At 42.1% G+C, this 17,437-nt stretch overlaps 1 protein-coding gene across 4 annotated transcripts in view; it reads right to left on the bottom strand.

Annotated features, from left to right (window-relative positions):
- TNS2 (tensin 2) overlaps positions 1-17,437 on the bottom strand; it is a 166,345-nt gene that overhangs the window by 84,018 nt on the left and 64,890 nt on the right. For 3 of the 4 annotated variants that reach the window (XM_081934417.1, XM_081934415.1, XM_081934414.1), the window contains exon 2: positions 1,313-1,424. In XM_081934417.1, coding sequence (XP_081790543.1) covers positions 1,313-1,424 — 112 coding nt within the window. Of the gene's footprint in view, positions 1-1,312; positions 1,425-16,652; positions 16,868-17,437 lie in introns of those variants that run through there. The other variant, XM_081934416.1, reaches the window with a different exon arrangement.

Here is a 17,437-nt window from a genome sequence, read left to right as displayed (position 1 = left end):
TAGTCCTCAATTTACAACAGTTCATTTAGTGACCGTTTGAAGCAGTGGTGGGATTCAAATTTTTTCACTACTGGTTCTGTGGGCATGTATTGGTGGGCGTGACTTGGTGGGCATGGATTTGTGGGCGTGGCAGGGGAAGGAGACTGCAAAATCCCCATTTCCTCCCAATCATCTGGGACTCGGGAGGCAAAGAATAGATGAAGGTGGGGGCAGTCAGAGGTGGCATTTACTGGTTCTCCAAACTACTCAAAATTTCCACTACCGGTTCTCCAGAACTGGTCAGAACCTGCTAAATACTACCTCTGGTTTGAAGTTACAATGGCACTGAAAAAAGTAACTCATGATCCTTTTTCACACTTACATCCGTTGCCGCATCCCCATTGTCATGTGATCAAAATTCAGGTGACAACTGATTCATATTTATGACGGTTGCAGTGTCTCAGGATCCCGCGATACCCTTTTGTGACCACCTGACAAGCAAACTCAATGGGGAAGCCACGTTCACTTAACAACCGTCTTACTAATTTAACAACTGCAAGTGATTCACTTAACAACTGTGGCAGAAATGGTTGTCAAATGGGGCAAAACTCACTTAACAAACATCTCATTTAGCAACAGAAGTGATGGGCTCAATTGTGGTCGTAAGTCGAGGACTATCTGTATTTTTTTATTTTATTTTTTGCAGAACAATACTGTAAAGCACGTTGGGTGAAGCTACATTTCGGGTATGGAAATGGAAGTGAAAGAGCCGTGGTGGCGCAGTGGTCAGAGTGCACTACTGCAGGCCACTTCTGCTGACTATTGGCTGCCTGCAATTTGGCAGTTCAAATCCCACCAGACTCAAGGTTGATTCAGCTTTTCATCCTTCCGAGGTGGGTAAAATGAGGATTGTTAGGGGCAATGTACTGACTCTGTAAAACTGCTTAGAGAGGGCTGTAGAGCACTATAAAGTGGTATATAAGTCTAAGTGCTATTGCTGGTGCTATGGGAAGGGGCTAATGTCCTCGCTGTTGTCCTCGCTGTTTTTAACTATTATTATTTTTCATTGTGCAGTGAAATCCATAATAAAAAAAAACCCACCCAGATTAATGAACTGGCAGTCCTGGTGGGCACCACTATAAAGAAGACCGCATCAAAGCTTTGCCTTCCAAAAATAATGATGTGAATGTATACTTAAAATGATATGTAAGAGAATAAAAAATAAATAAAAATGTTCTGAAAAAAAAAAAAAGCTTTGCCTTCCCAAAGCCCTTTCCGTATTGTCTTACAACACAAGGAGTACAAACGAGCCAACAGCAGAAAAACATCCTACCTCTGCACACAAGCCCTTGGGCTTCTATGGATTCCTTGCACACGATGCATGCCTTTTTCTTCTTCTTAAAAACCTTCTCTTTGAAGTTGTGGGGCTCCGACACCTTCCCAGGCTGAAAGGACAAACAAAAGCAGAAAATAGGATGGTGCAGAATTTATTTTACATAGATCAGTGGAGGCACCTTTCCCCGGACACGCGCATGCGAAGTCATCATAAAGATTTCACCAATGGGTCTAGGACAGTGGTGGGCAACCTTTTTTTTCAACTGAGCCAAATCTCGCCAAAACCACAATTGAAATTTATTTTGAGAGCCACATTTTTAAAACCGAAAATACATAGGATGGTACACTGTTTTTAGTTTCAATAAACTCTGGCATTTGAAGCACGCAAGTCTTAAAGCTGTCAAGTTACAAGATCCTTGCATCCCTAACCCTTTAGGAAAAAAACCCCAAGGGGTCTTCAAACCTGACAGCTTGAAGACTTGTGGACTTCAACTCCCAGAATTCTGAGAATTGAAGTCCACCAAGGGCATCAATCATATTAGCCCAGGGATCTGCAAAATTGGCTCTTAACACTGGTGGACTTCAACTCCCAGAATTCTGAGAATTGAAGTCCACCAGTCTTAAAACAGCCAACTTTGCAGACCTCTGTGTTAGCCCAAAGCCTGGCGCTGGGCGGGCACTGCTCCCCCATTGGTGGAGCCCCAAGAAGCGAGGAGGGAGAAAAAGAAATGGAGGCTAAGGAGCTTCCCCCGCCCCCTCCCAGCAAAAATCTAACCAGGGAGCCGGGCGGGCAGTAGCAAATTAGCCGATCACGCGGCGTGATCGGCTAATTTGCTACTGCCCGCCCGGCTCCCCGGTTAGATTTTTGCTGGGAGGAGGCGGGGGGGAAGCTCCTTAGCCTCCGTTTCTTTTTCTGCCTCCTCGCTTCTCGTCCCCGCCCGACTTCAGGATCCTCCCTAATCATTGTGGGTCGAAAAGAAAAAAGGGAAAGGGGCGCTTGTTTTGAAGTGCCCGAGAGGAGGGAGGGGAGCGGGCGCCCGGCACACAGAAGAGCCGCATTAAAATGTGTAAAGAGTCACATGTGGCTTGCGAGCCGCGGCTTGCCAACCACTGGTCTAGGACAACTCCCCACAGCCAACTTACCATGGCCAATTCATCATGGCTAACTCACCACAGTCAACTTGCCACAGCCAACTCACCATGGCCAATTCGTCTTAGGACAACTTGCCATGGGACAAGATTTACACTAATATCAAAGAAATGGTGTAATGGAATCATTTTTTAAAAGAATGCAAAAGGAAGGACAGAATGAAATGTGAATGACAAAAATTAAAATGATTTTTCTAATTGTTTTAAATAATTAAATAAAATTATTGATTTGTCCCGCCTTTGTCCCACAGCAAGTTGGCCATGACAAGTTATCTTGTGGTGAGCTAGCCATGGTGAGTTGGCCATGGAGTATTGGCAGTGGTGATTTGGCAGCAGTGAGTTTGGCGAGTTGTCCCATTCTGTTCACCACCACCATACTGGGGTTCTCCAGTATGTTGAGATGTCAATTTACAGAATTCCACATGGGAACGGCACATCAGATTTGAGACATACTTTATAAAAATTCTAGTGAAAATAATTTTTTGAGTATTCTATACACAAGGACCCTTCTGAATATTAACGCTCATCTGACACTCAATATTGGAAAAGGCCCCAAAGACTTGTATTGTCATGGTTTAAATCCATGCCAAATTCATGTCCGTCTCCAAACAATTTGGATATTTATCCAATACAGAAAAGAGTACGAGAGGTTTATCTGTTACGGTCCCCTTACTTATTTTGAGTAGATATGGATTGTGGTACATTATAATCAATGAGAGACAGAACAGTATTAGGAGAATAGGTTGAAGAGATTGGAACAATTTAATTGGGAAAAAAGAAAACTAAAGAGAATATTGATATATTTCTATTTTATTATTTATATTATTTGTAATTTCTCAGTGCTATACTCTTTCATTTATATGTACATATTGGCACATCATGCCATGAAAAGTAACTGAAAACAAATTCTGGATTTCTTTGCACAACATGGAATTAACGTGTAGCATATTTCACAAGATCCAGCAGTAAGAACCGGTTTAGATGCTGGTTTTGTTTTTTTAAGGATTAAACAAATTCATAGAGGTCAGGCTTAGGAACTACTTACTATTAACCTTATCATAAAACAAAAGCCCCTGTTAAGAGATCCAACAGCCATAAAAAACAGGGAATTGATTTCTCCATCCTATTTCCCCTCTTCCTAAAATACGTTCTGTTGGAACATGTTAGAGATGCAGCTCAATTACATCTTAGCCATTATAACTGTATTTCTGCTCAACAATTATAACAGCCCATGACTAGAGTAGTAGTTCTAAAACCAAAAGGATGTATTTTACTTTTAAGCAGTACATGTATTTCACAGATAAAGCATTAATCTGTGAAATGTTGTGTTGAGAGCATTAGTTTGTTTTAACTATGGTTTACTAAAGTACAAACTATAGTCACCTAATCAGATGCAACAACTATAAATCATGGATTATAACTCCAGCTAGCTAAGGCAGAAGGCTAGAAACTGGCAATCTGTGAATTCTTCAGAGATCTTGGGTTAGTCACTCTCTCTCTCAGCCCAACCTAGCTCATAGGGTTATTGCGGAGGGAAGAATAAGAGAAGAAAAGAGCACATCATTATGTATGTTCGCAGCTTTGACTTATTTATAAGAATAGTAATAAAGGCGGGAGAAAAATTAAAAAAAATACTATGCTCTGCTACTTTATTTATTTAAAATTGTTTAATCAGTTGGCAGAATTCATGCAGCACACTGGATCGCATTTCACGAGTCATCATTCACAGTGCTATATTAACCCATTACACTAACCCAAAACAAGCCAACTCCATTGTGGTTTGATGCAACACGTGACCACCATCTCTTTTGCAACTTTATCAAAGCAGTTTATTGAAATATGTATTAAAAAACACACCCATGTGCACACACATCCACACTCATGCAGATACACATTGCCTAATTATGCCAGAACATTTTTTTTAAAAAGAAAACGAAGCAATCGATTAAAATCAAAAGGGAAGCTATCGCTCTAAATTATACGGCTCTCAAACTGACCCATCAAACTAAAATTTGTTCAGCTGAATCTATTGATGAGCGTTGGTTGTGCAAGGTCTTACAAAACCCAAGCTCAAAATTAATCCACGCTCTGGAGAAGGAACAGAAGATGACTGGGAACATTGTGACATGCCAAATAACAATAACAACTGCGCTGAACATTTCTCCACAAAATGCAAGCCTTGCATACGCTCTCCACGAATTTCAAGAATGTGCGTGCTAAGGGTTCATGAGATAAATCTTCATGAAACGCTGGGTGCCAGGTCAACAGCCAATGTTCTGTTGGAAGCAGCTACATATCAACCAGATTAATGTATTTTCTCAAACTAAACAAACAGAAGGAACAAGGGCTGCTGCTTTTCTCCCTCTTTAAGACTTGAGAGAAGGGGAGGGGAGACAATAAACAGCTTCAACCTTAACTTAAGGTTCAACGCGTCTGTATAGAAATCCTTTTTTTTAAATTTGGTGGCACAACCATAATTTTTTATTTAAAGGACAAAAGAACTGACAACTCTCTGCAGGGTTTTAAGGAGTTTTGCTGATATGATGTCCGGTAGGGTTACCAGATATCCAACAAAAAGAGGAATGTCCTACTTTTTATCCTCATGGCCTCTATCTGGCAGGAATAACTTTCAAATGAAATATTGTTTGGCATTTTGAGTATCTTCGGGTTTGGGGGGGAGAGCAGGGACCATTTGCATAACATTTAACATACCTTTAATAAATAAATACAATTTTTCAGACTTTTGGGTACTGCAATTAGACTCCAGATGTATGTTATTTTCTAATTGCAGCAATCCGCTGCAATCCAGCCCCTTCAAATCTATGATCATTATTTCTATAATGAAATTTGAAAAGTGTGCCACTATTGATGCTATACTACCATGGCGTTTGTTCTTGAAAAGATAGATACGTTCAAAAAATACTGAAGTTGGAAAACCAGTCCTTCTGATGCTAGAAAAAGTAATTTCATATATATGTAGACCCAAGTACATTTGGGGGGGGGGGTTTCAGTGAATTTTTTTTGTTACAGATGCCAAGAAAGTTAAACAGTTAGTAGTGGATCCTCCTTTTCCCTCATTTGTCCTCCTTTCTAATTGTCCATGTCCTCCTTTGCCTGTTCAGATATCTGATAATTCTAGGAACAAGGCCTTCTCTCTAGTGCAGGGGTGTCCAAACTTGGGAACTTTAAGACTTGTGGACTTCAACTCCCAGAATTCCCCAGCCAGCATGGCTGGCTGGGGAATTCTGGGAGTTGAAGTCCACAAGTCTTAAAGTTCCCAAGTTTGGACACCCCTGCTCTAGTGGCACTGTAGTTAACAGAATATGGTGTCCAGAGATGTTGCTCAGATGTCTATGGAGATTCTCAGTCATCCAAGTCATGGTTGTCCCAAAGGTGTTTTTTCAAGAGGCAATTGGACTTTTTTGGTTTTTCCTTGAAGATGTTTCGCTTCTCACCCAAGAAGCTTCTACAGCTCTGTATTCGAAGGGCGTTCATCCCAAAGTGCATAGCTAAATGTCTACAGGGAGATCCTCAGTCATCTAGGTCATGGTTGTCCCAAAGGTGCTTTTTCAAGACTCAACTGGACTTACTTGTTTTTCTTTGAAGGTGTTTCGCTTCTCATCCAAGAAGCTTCTGTGACTCAGAGTTGAAGAAGTTTCTTGGATGAGAAGTGAAACGTCTTCAAAGAAAAACAAGAAAGTCCAGTTGACTCTTGAGAAGGCACCTTTGGGCTCAGATGAGTTTCTTCTGAGCAACCTTTTAAAGTTTTAAGGCAATGGGCATGAGAATGCAACAAGAGGACTGCAGGGCAATGAGCCTTCTTATCACAATGGTTGTGCCAAAGAAGCTAGAAATAACTGTTTAGAGTGGAGGACAAGATAAATCTGAAAGCAGGCGGCTTTGGCTGTGCTCTGGGGATAATAGGAAGGCCGTCTCATGGGGTCATGTGCTTTGCGATTAGTGAGGTTCAACTGCAGCCTGACCATCAACAGTATTGCTTTTTTTGGCAAGTCCATGTCAGTCCACTTCCCAAGGATCTGAATCATGGAATTTGCCTTCCTTTGCAGCAACTATACCCTGCATTTATTTTTTTCATTGAGCTGTCTACCATGACCCCAAAACTCTTACTCCTGGTCAAAAACTGTCAGCTTAGATCCTATCCCTGTGTTTAGAAAGTCTGAACTCTTGCTTGTTTATATTCTATTGTATTTGCCATCTCAAGGCCAAATCATCCACTTTGCAAAGATCTTTCTGGAAATTATTCTGTAATTTTCTACAGCCAGTAAACTTGTCTAATTCATTAGTTAACCCCTATACCAGGGGTGAAATTCAGCAGGTTCTGACAGGTTCTGGAGAACCGGTAGCGGAAATTTTGAGTAGTTTGGAGAACCAGCAAATACTACCTCTGGCTGGCTCCAGAGTGGGGTGGGAATGGACATTATACAATATCCCTTCCCCACAAGTGGGGAGGCAATTGGGATTTTGCAGTATCCTTCCCCCAGGGGTGGGATGGCAATGGAGATTTTGCAATATCCTTCCCCCAGAAGTGGGGAGGGAATGGGGATTTTGCAGTATCCTTCCCCTAGAGTGGGGAGGGAATGGGGATTTTGCAGTATCCTTCCCCTGGAGTGGGAAGGGAATGGAGATTTTGCAGTATCCTTCCCCTGGAGTGGGGAGGGAATGGAGATTTTGCAGTATCCTTGCCCTGGAGTGGGGAGGGAATGGAGATTTTGCAATATCCTTCCCCCAGGAGTGGGGAGGGAATGGGGATTTTGCAGTATCATTCCCCTGGAGTGGGGAGGGAATGGGGATTTTGTAGTATCCTTCCCCTGGAGTGGGAAGGGAATGGAGATTTTGCAGTATCCTTACCCTGGAATAGGGTGGGAATGACCATTGGCCTACCTGAAGGGTCATTTTCTGGGTGCTGCGAAGGAGAGTCCAAGCAAGGGTTAAATACAGTCAATCTGCCCAGGACTGAATTGAAACTTTAAGCCATGCCTCTGGTGCCGACTAATCTTCAGATTTTCTTCAATGAAGGCGTGGACAATGCGCACTGAGAAGTTCCGGAGCAAAGTCAACGAAAGTCATAACAAGTATCCATAAGTTCCGCAGGACCATATGACAACTGGCGGAGCAGACCCCAGGGCGGGGTTGGACTCTCCTTTGCAGCACCAAGAAAAGGACCCTTCAGGTAAGCCAATGGTCATTTTCCTGGGTGCTGCTCTGGAGAGACCAAGCATGGGACATCCCCAAGCTAAATGTCACTAGGGTGGGAAAAAGAAGATTTTGCAGTATCCTTCCCCTGGAATAGGGTGGGAATGGAGATTTTGCAGTATCCTTCCCCTGCCACGCCCACCAAGCCACGCCCACAGAACCGGTAGTAAACATTTTTGAATTTCACCACTGCCCTATACACATTTTATAAGCAAATTTAAAATAGTGGTCCCGATATCAGTCCCTTGGGGACCTCTCTTCATGTTGAAAATGGCCCATTAATTCCTACCTTCTATTTCCTGTCCTTTAGCCAGTTAACAATCTATGAGAACACCTGTCCTTTTCATTCCATGACCGCTGAGTGTGCGCAGAAGCCAGTGGTGAGAATTTTGTCAAAGGCTTTTTCAAAGTCTATAATGTTTGTTGACTTATCCCTCCCAACACACTTGTCGACATTCAAAAAGCAAATGCCATGTTTGTTCCATTTCGGCAAAGATGATGATTCTGGACCTTTGATTACTTTTGTGTTAGTAACATTGCCTATACTTTACTAAGAATTAATATTAAGCCACATTTAGATCCCCTTGAAAGAAACTGCGCTTCGTTACTTGTTACTGTTTTCCAGTTCTTGGCAACAAATCTTATGGAGAAGTTGCATACATTTGCCAGAAGAACAGCAACTTCAATATTTTACTTCTTTAGGAAACCTAAAGATGGATGGATATCTCCTAGACATATTTTTAATGTGTCAAATTTATAACTGTATCTATGGTTATCTTATTTTGTCTTAATTCATATGATTTTGTTCCTGAAAAACATAGCTCAATGTGTAAATAATTTAATGTTATTTTAACTTAGAATCAGTTGATCAAGAACACTATTCCTCCTCTTAGTTATAGAAATGCTATTGTTGTTGTTGTTGTTAGTTGCGAAGTTGTGTCCAACCCATTGCAACCCCATGGACAATGTTCCCCCAGGCCTTCCTGTCCTCTACCATCCTCTGGAGTCCATTTAAGCTCACACCTACTGCTTCAGTGACTCCATCTAGTCATCTCATTGTCTGTTATCCCCTTCTTCTTTTGCCCTCAATCCTTCCCAGCATTAGGCTCTTCTCCAGTGAGTCCTTCTTTCTCTTTAGGTGGCCAATAATATAATAGCATTAGAAATGCTATTATTACTCTGAAATTCTAAATCTTTCTTTGGAATACATAGAAAGTAAATTAATTATCCTCATTGCTTGTCCATTCTTTAAGCAACTCACCTGCTTTTTAATCATATTCATACTTTGTAATGTGAAACGCTCCTAAATGTCAACCCAAAATATATGTAATATGCAGAGCCTGGCATGCCTACCAAATGCATCTCAATGTAATGAGGAAATTCTGATTTCTTTAGTATAAATTATGCCAAATTATTGCAATCTGATTTTGCCTAATTTCCTGCTGTTCATTCATTTTGGTTCTTTGTTCATGTTAACTGAATTTGAAAATTTGTAACTGTACATGTGGAGGAACATTTGTTATTTTAAATGAAATTTCTAGTTAATAATGGCCAATTGTGACAAATATTTTCTTGATTAAAATGTATCTCTTTGCAACCGAGAGGACTACACACATGAATGACAAAGTAAGATTTCTTAGAATGGTCAATTCTGTTTTCAGTATCCCATTCTGCAATTCATCAACGTTTCTTCAGAGTAATATATTCACATTGCAAAAAAAGAAATTGCAAAAAAAAAAAATCAGAAATAAGGAATATTGTAATCTTCACACTGAATTTGAAAACAATTACTTAGAAATGTTGATGGTTGAAATTTATATAAAGCTAGTAACAGCAATTATATTCCAATGAGATGAATGAAACAGCTAGTAACAGAAATTACATTAAATTAAATTCCTCTTATATGGATGGACTTACATGGCTTTTTCCAACCATCCCCTTCCATCCCAGTCCTATTTCCCCAACTGGCAGCTGCTAAAGATGACATCTTCCAGCATTTCCCTAATTTTGTTTTCCGAATTCTGAACCTACTTAGATAAACCAGAAACAAAACAGCAGTCCTGCTGGAAACAGAGCTGCATTCCAACTCCAATTCCCATCCCCCCCACTCCCCAAAAGAGAGAGAGACAGAGAGAGAGACAGAAAGAGAGAGACAGAGAGAGAAGGAGGAGGAAGAGGAGGAGGAGGAGGAGGAGGAGGAGGAGGAGGAGGAGGAGGAGGAGAAGAAGAAGAAGAAGAAGAAGAAGAAGAAGAAGAAGAAGAAGAAGAAGAAGAAGAAGAAGAAACAACAACAACAACAACAACAATAACAACAACAACAAGAGTTCTGGAATGCTGCTCTATATTACCATACAGTTTCAGAAATTGAGCGCTGATCAAAACCATGATCACCATTCTCACCAAGAATCTCACCAGCTTCTAGGCTTACTCAAACCAAATGGTGCCCATAGTAACAACAGACAGGCTTTGAAACACTGCTATACCCTTCAACATTTCACAGATGAACATAGGGACATTCCTGTAAGCAACACATAGCTGACTCTCATGTCAGCTGCGCTCTATTCCAGTAATAAATGTTGCTGAAGAATGGACTCTGCTGTCTATTTGTTCTACTCTAGCCTGGTCTCCATTATTTCAAAAAACAAGAGTAATTTTCAAAAGGATTAATGGCCAAATCTCATGTCACAAAAGAATTGGTGATGAAGCAATTATGCCACAAGGAACTATTAAATCCAACGAAGGAGAATATTGTAGCCCAGTGTTGAAATGAGGGGTCCTTGGTGCTCTCTGAGGTTGCTTGTTTTTTGCAGACATTTCATTACCCTAACTAGGTAATGTCATCAGTACTGCACCAAGGACCCCCAGCTATTAAATATTTTGGCTCTATTTAGAAGGGAAAAACATAAGCAAGCAGTATAGTAAAATTATATATAGTATGGAAAACCTGGGTATGAAAAGAGTTCTGTTCTGTCATAATACTAGAATCTCTTTGAAAGTGAATAGTGAAGAATTTGGATCAGATTAAACCTAAGTACTTCAGAAAGCCAGTTTGGTTGGTATAGTGCAGTAGTTGAGGCCCCCGGGTAGAAATCAAGGGACCATGATTTTAGTCCCAGATTAGGCGTGAAGCTAGTTGGATGACCTTGGGCCAATCCTTCTCTCACAGCTCTGGAAAGAAGGCAAGGATAAGCTACTTCTGGAAATATTTATCAAGACAACTGCAGGAACTTGTTCAAGCAGCCACCAGGAACCAAAATGGCTTGAAAGCATGCATACATTTCTTCGTACAATGTGCAGTGAAATTTGGACTTCTTCTCTACTAAATTAATTGATGATTGCAGCTTTTATAAATCCAAAATGAGATTGATCCAGTGTAAGAAGTAAACAGAAGGTACAACATAATAATAATAATAATAATAATAATAATAATAATAATAATAATAATAATAATAATAATAATAATAATAATAATAATAATAATAATAATAATAAATTTAAATTTATTAGCCGCTCCCTTTCCAAACAGGACTCGGGGCGGCGTACAATGGAGCATATAAAACATATACAACACATAAACATACATATATACAGGACATACATGCACGGAGGAGGTAACAAATTACATCACATTGGACAATTAAAAGTCACCATTAAAATACCCCAATTGTAAAACACAATTTAAATTTAAAATTTTAAAATTTAAAAGAACTGTCAGGAGGAGTAAGAAAAATTTACGGTTGAGCCAGGCCAGATAATTGAAAGAGGTGGGTCTTCAGCTGTACACGGAAGGAGCGGAGATCGGAAGTAGTCCTGATGTCACGGGGGAGGTCATTCCACAGGGCATGCTCTCCTCCTATTAGATCTCTGGCTGATTCAGAGTCGCAAACATTCTTGAGTCTTCCTTATCTAATTATGGCAACCTTCGTGAGAAAGAGACCATAACAATGAATTTTGGTGTGAAAGAACTTCTAAACTGGGATTCTGCTGGTGATCATAAATGCTGGCTGGCTGTGTGCTCGGGGCTTCCAATGCTTGAACTTTCATATAGGACTTGAATGTTAAATATTAAAGTTCTCGTAAAAAGATTCACAGCAACTTAGATCCACAAACTGGATGTCTTGCGCAACCTGGGACTACAAATCCTAGATTTTCTAATGATTCATTGGCAATATTGGATAGCAATTCAGGAAGCTGTCTTCCTAAGACTCCATTCCCCAACCATCTTCCCTCTAGCCCCATCTGTGCATTTAAACTTGTCTAATCCCCAGCCATCACAGCCAAGATGAAGAATTCTCAGTGGTAAATCATGCACATCAGGAGGGCATCCATATTGGGGAAGTCTATCACCAGTGGTGGGTTTCAAAATTTTTTAGAACCTCTTCTGTAGGTGTGGCCTGCTTTGTGGGAGTGGCTTGCCAGCCATGTGACTGGGTGGGAGTGGCTTGCCGGCCATGTGACCGTGTGGGAGTGACTTGCCGGCCATGTGACTGGGTGGGAGTGGTTTGCCAGCCATGTGACTGGGTGGGCATGGCCAACTTGTAAAATGTGGTGAAACTCACTTAACAACACTCTTGCTTAGCAACCAAAATGTTGGCTCAGAAACTCTGGCATTTGAAGCATGCAAATCTTAAAGCTGTCAAGTTACAAGACCCTTGCACCCCTAACCCTTTAGAAAAAAAAACCCCCAGGGATGTTCAAACTTGACAGCTTTAAGACTTGTGGACTTCAACTCCCAGAATTCCTTCTCTTGCTCTTCATCTTGATGATGTGCAGGTGGGCAGGGGGAGGGAGCTGGAACCGGTTCTAAATGGCATTGTAGATTTGTGGAACCTCTTCTATAGAAGAGGTTAGAACTGGCAGGAACCCACCCCTATGTATCACCAAACATCTGGAGATAATCAGGTTGCAGAAGGCTAATGTACATCAAGTCTTGCCAGATTCTGGAGTCAAATAGAGGGCTTCTGGTGAAAGCCAGCACAATATAGACCAGAAAGACCTAAATTAAAATTCCCATTCACCCACAAAACTCAGCCAACCACAGTCATACAGCATGGGGGAAAACCCTGCCTCTGACCTTGGAGTTCCTCAAGCTATGCCTATGATCCAGTGGTGGTATGTCAGAAAAAACCAACACCCCTTCCCCCCAAAAAACAACCAAGTTGCTCAGCAAACATTAGAAAAAATTCTAAGCTTTTCTCTGCCTCTGCTTTATGATGAATGCCTGTTTACATTCCTTCCTTCCAGTGGTGGGATTCAAAATTTTTTACTACCAGTTCTGTGGGTGCGGTGTGGCTGGGTGGGTGTGGCAGGGGAACGATAGTGCAAAATCTGCATTCCCTTCCCACTCCTGGTGGAAGGAGACTGCAAAATCTCCATTTCCATCCCACCCTACTAACCTGCTTTCCAGCTATATTCTCGTGTGCAGGGCAACAAAAGAAGACCCAGCCAATCAGCTGGAATTCCGATCAGCTGAGACTCAGGAGGCAGAGAATAGATGAGGGCGGGGCCAGTCAGAGATGGTATTTGCTGGTTCTCCGAACTACTCAAAATTTCCACTACCGGTTTGCCAGAACCGATCAGAACCGGCTGAATACCACCTCTGGTTCCTTCTAACTTTTGCTTTTGGCTAGGATTCTTGGTCATACCACCAGCTCAAGATTTACAGTGGCAACAATGAGGATAGACAGGATTAGCAAACCGGGTCTGCTTTCTGCTTGGGGGTGTTGGTGACATGGCACTCCTCACACTCCCAGCTTCCCCTTACTTCCTAGGCAGAGGTGGGATTCTATTGTTTCAGCCCAGTCCGGGCGGACTAGTGGCTCCAAAGAACAGCTGAGAGCAAACTGGTTTACTCTGACCTTCAGGTGGGCCCGCCCGCCCACCCCCTTGCTATACTCACCTATATTTCCTTGTTTTTTTGCCCAGCTGATAGGCTGGCTGAGTGGATTGCCGGGCCTCAGCTGTTTTCCTGTGAAATGTGCAAAGTGCGTGTTCAGCGAACCGGTTGCTAAATTGGTAGGATCACAATCCTGTTCCTAGGGCTCTGCTGAAAGTATACTAGGGGAAAGTAGGCATCTGATATGTGATTTTGAGCTTTTTTGGAGGAAAAAGCAAGATGCAAAGTGATTAAAGAACAGAGAGAAGTCTATCTGCTAGTAAACAGAGGTGGAAAATCCTTTCCGGTGGACAGAAAAATGAGAAAGGAGCCTTCCATGTGCCAGAATTGATCTTGCTTGAAGCCACAGGCAACTCCAGGGAAGGAAACACAGCTGCTAGCGGAAGAAAGTATCCCAAACAAACAGCTGATCCGCTGGCTTGTTCGTAATTGGTAGCAAGAGAGGAGAAGTCATTACAAGAAAATGATTTTCCCTCAGCAAAAGTTCCAAACAGAAGCAAGAGTGACGAAACCCAGCAAGACGTCTAGGGTGAGATTGGGAGTAGGGCAGGTACCCAGCCAGTGGTGGGTTCCAGGCAGTACGTCCCAGTCCCGGTGTACTGGTGGCAGCTGGGAGCAGCAGCCACTGTACCAGAACGGTGGCTCATTGGGCCCACCCATCTGCCCGTGTTCCTTACCTCTTTTTGAGTGAAAAGGGCCAATTGTGCACATGCGCACAGCGTACGGCACCTGCGCGACCTCCGCCGAGCAACTGGGGCACTGCAAGGTGGTGGTGTGCAGAGCACGCATGCCTGAGGTGGACACCTGGTCCCGTCACAGCGCACCGGTTGCGACAGGATCCGGAACCCACCACTGTACCCAGCCCTGATGACACAAGGGCTGAAAGGACAGAGCTAGGAAAGTGGCCTGAACAGCCTAGCAATCAAGAGGATTCGTGGGATATGTAGTTCTCTCCTTGTGAGGAAAGGAAGACAAGGCCAAAGGGCGCTCTGTATGAAGTTATAATGTACACAAGGCCTAGTGAATGGACCATTCAGCCAGGGCCCAGCATGGCAGCAGCCTTAACTATAAATAGCTATGAATCGGGCTCTTTGTTAGTGATCCTCTTGCTGGGAAAACAAAGTTGCTACCTTAGAAGCAGAGCCGTTAACAGTCAGAAAAAAATTAGCCATGGAAGATTCTTTCCATATACAATTTCTGCGGCGAAATTACTATGGGTACACAGATGGATAGATTTGATACTACTCACTGTGGAAGAATGGTGGGTGAAACTGACCAATTTTGCTGAAATGGATAAATTCACTTCTTTGATTAAAAAAAAAATACCTTCTCTACATTTATTGACGACTAGAAGCGTCTTGCGGGCTTTCGTCAGCTCAAATGAAAAATTACAAAATCGAAAGGAAAGTGGCTGTCAACCCATTCCCCCTTTTTTTTATAGCCCATCCTCTGGACTACATTATTACAGAGCAAACACATTTATTTGGACAAGGTACAATTCCTCTTTCATTTGTGAAGAATTCGAGCTAAAGAAGCTTTTATGTCTTCTCAAGCCTTCTGGTAACTTGCTTGGAAATGCCCGCAAAGGGTTCTTACTCTTTTCCCTCTGTGTGGTCAGCAATAGAGGGTCTGCCAAGAACTTTTCCAACGTACATATTTGGGTTTCTCTGACCAGCTTATTTGGGACATAGAGCAGCAAACTCTGACCAAGTTTCTTGGCGGTTCACACGGGCAGAGCAATGCCTTAAAAATTGGCCTTAGATATTACTATGGGCAATATGCTGGGTGGATGATCCAACGTGGATTTTCTGTGGGGGAAAGGAGGAAGAGAAGTCAAACTGAGTGTTAGAACTGACTACCATCTCTATGCATTGACCCAAAACTCCCTGTCTTTTAGAACTATTTCAGCAGAGATGGTTAAAGAGGATGAACCCACAAAGAGAATCCTGTTCTACTATTTAGTTTACTTCATTTGGTTCCTTTTCCTCAAAGTCCTCATGGTATCATACCTGGGTCCCTCTCCAACCATTTTAGCTTCATCACCATCTTGTGAACAAGGTTTAGTTGAAAGTGTATGAGCAGCTCATCCAGTGAACGGTAGGGTTGAATGGGAGCTCAAACCTGGTTGACCTTGGCTCTGTTTTGATAAGATACCCACTGGGCCACACTTTCTTTCTTTCTTTCCTTTCCCATCCAGATGTTCTGTTTATCTCTTTGCCAACTGGGATAGGATACTCTACAACAGGCAAGGAGCTATATAACTAGCAGCTTAAATGTATAATTTTTATATATTTACTGCATGTATATAATTATATATTAATTTCATATATGTGTGTGTATGTGCATATTAGTTACACACATCTGTCTGTCCGTCCGTCCGTCCATCCAAATAGGTCACACAAAACAAAGGCCCACAAATGTTTCCATTTGTCCTTTAAATAATATTCATGTGAAATCATCGTTATAGTATGGGTGGCATACACTATTCTGCAATCTCTCACTCCACAGAGATAACTTTTCCATTTCTCCTCTCAATGCTCTGAATCTTCCACAAAAAGTCCCTTTTATGAGAAAACACAAGACTAAATGCACCAGTCCCAGCCCTTTATCCAACTTCTGGCTCAAACAATTGCTAACAAGCTTTAAATTCAGAGAACGCACTAAAAACATAAGTCATTCCAGGGAACTCATCCTTTTAACTCCCTGATGTCATAATTCACACCAAGGGTAATCATGTCCGTATAAAAGGACATTGAATATGACCATCCCAAACTGGACTACCTCTGGATATACGGGATGACAGCTCCCGTAATTCCTGGTATGAATCCAGGTAACTTTAGCTCCATGAATTCCTGTCATCGCAGCCAATATCAGACTGAGGAAGATTGGCTGGGGGGAAAAAAACACATGGGACAAAGCCACACACTCACAGCATAAAATCTTTCCAAAGGGACTCAAATGAGATCCATCTGTAGTCACTGAAAAAAAGGCGTGTTAGCTTCCCTGATCAAAAAGAGGCTATCTCTCATTTTAAAAAAAACAAGGGACACACACATACAGCCCAAGCTATTCGCCTCACCTGCATTCACCAAATCTGCACCAAGTTGTACAGAAGGATGCCTGGTTTGTATGGCAGGGTTGCAACAGGCGTCCTCAGCTTTTGCCACAAGTGGAGGAGGTTAACCAAAGCAAGGAGTTGGCTGGGGCGATGGCTCTTTCGTAATTGGACTCCACGCGGAGCTGGGGCACCAGTTCTCCCCCTCCTCCTTGCACTGAGTCCAGAACAACATGTTTACTCACTGAACTTGGTTGTACTGCTGTGAAATGAGTGCCTGCTATTATGTGTCAGCTGAAGTGCTTTTTCCCCGGCTGTACGACAGGCCTGTCATGTGAATAGCCCATGTTTACCCTACATCAGCCTACATGGGTTGAGATTTGGTATCAAAGAAAAGAGACATTTTGCCGTGCAAACTCATCATGGAATTTTTAAAAAAACGTAACCCGGGGGCCTCTTCTGAAGTAAAGTTCAGTCTGCCAAAATCTGGAACAATGGTTTTTATAAAATGGGTGGGGCAGAGGAAGAAGAAAGGTGTGGTATGGATTATGTGAGGAAGAGGTAGGCAATTTTTGATGGCCAGAAGCCACATCTAAATGTTTTTGCACAAGGCAAGACCTATAGAGGGTGAGGGAGCCCAAAACCGATGAGGAAATATTCTGTATGGGGGTGAGGTTTTTATTTTTATTTTTCTTCCTCAGGTGTTTTGCAGATGGAAGATTATTATTTGAAGCTGTGTTGAGTTTCTTTGAATGATAAAAGTTCAGTTTTGTGGAATGGCAGGAAACAGCACTACTGATTGTGCCTCC

Source organism: Natrix helvetica, assembly GCF_964273705.1.
Source record: "Natrix helvetica genome assembly, chromosome: 1".
Lineage (NCBI taxonomy): Eukaryota > Metazoa > Chordata > Lepidosauria > Squamata > Natricidae > Natrix > Natrix helvetica.
Note: the sequence above shows the minus strand (reverse complement) of the source record. Positions and strands in the feature narration are given on the sequence as shown.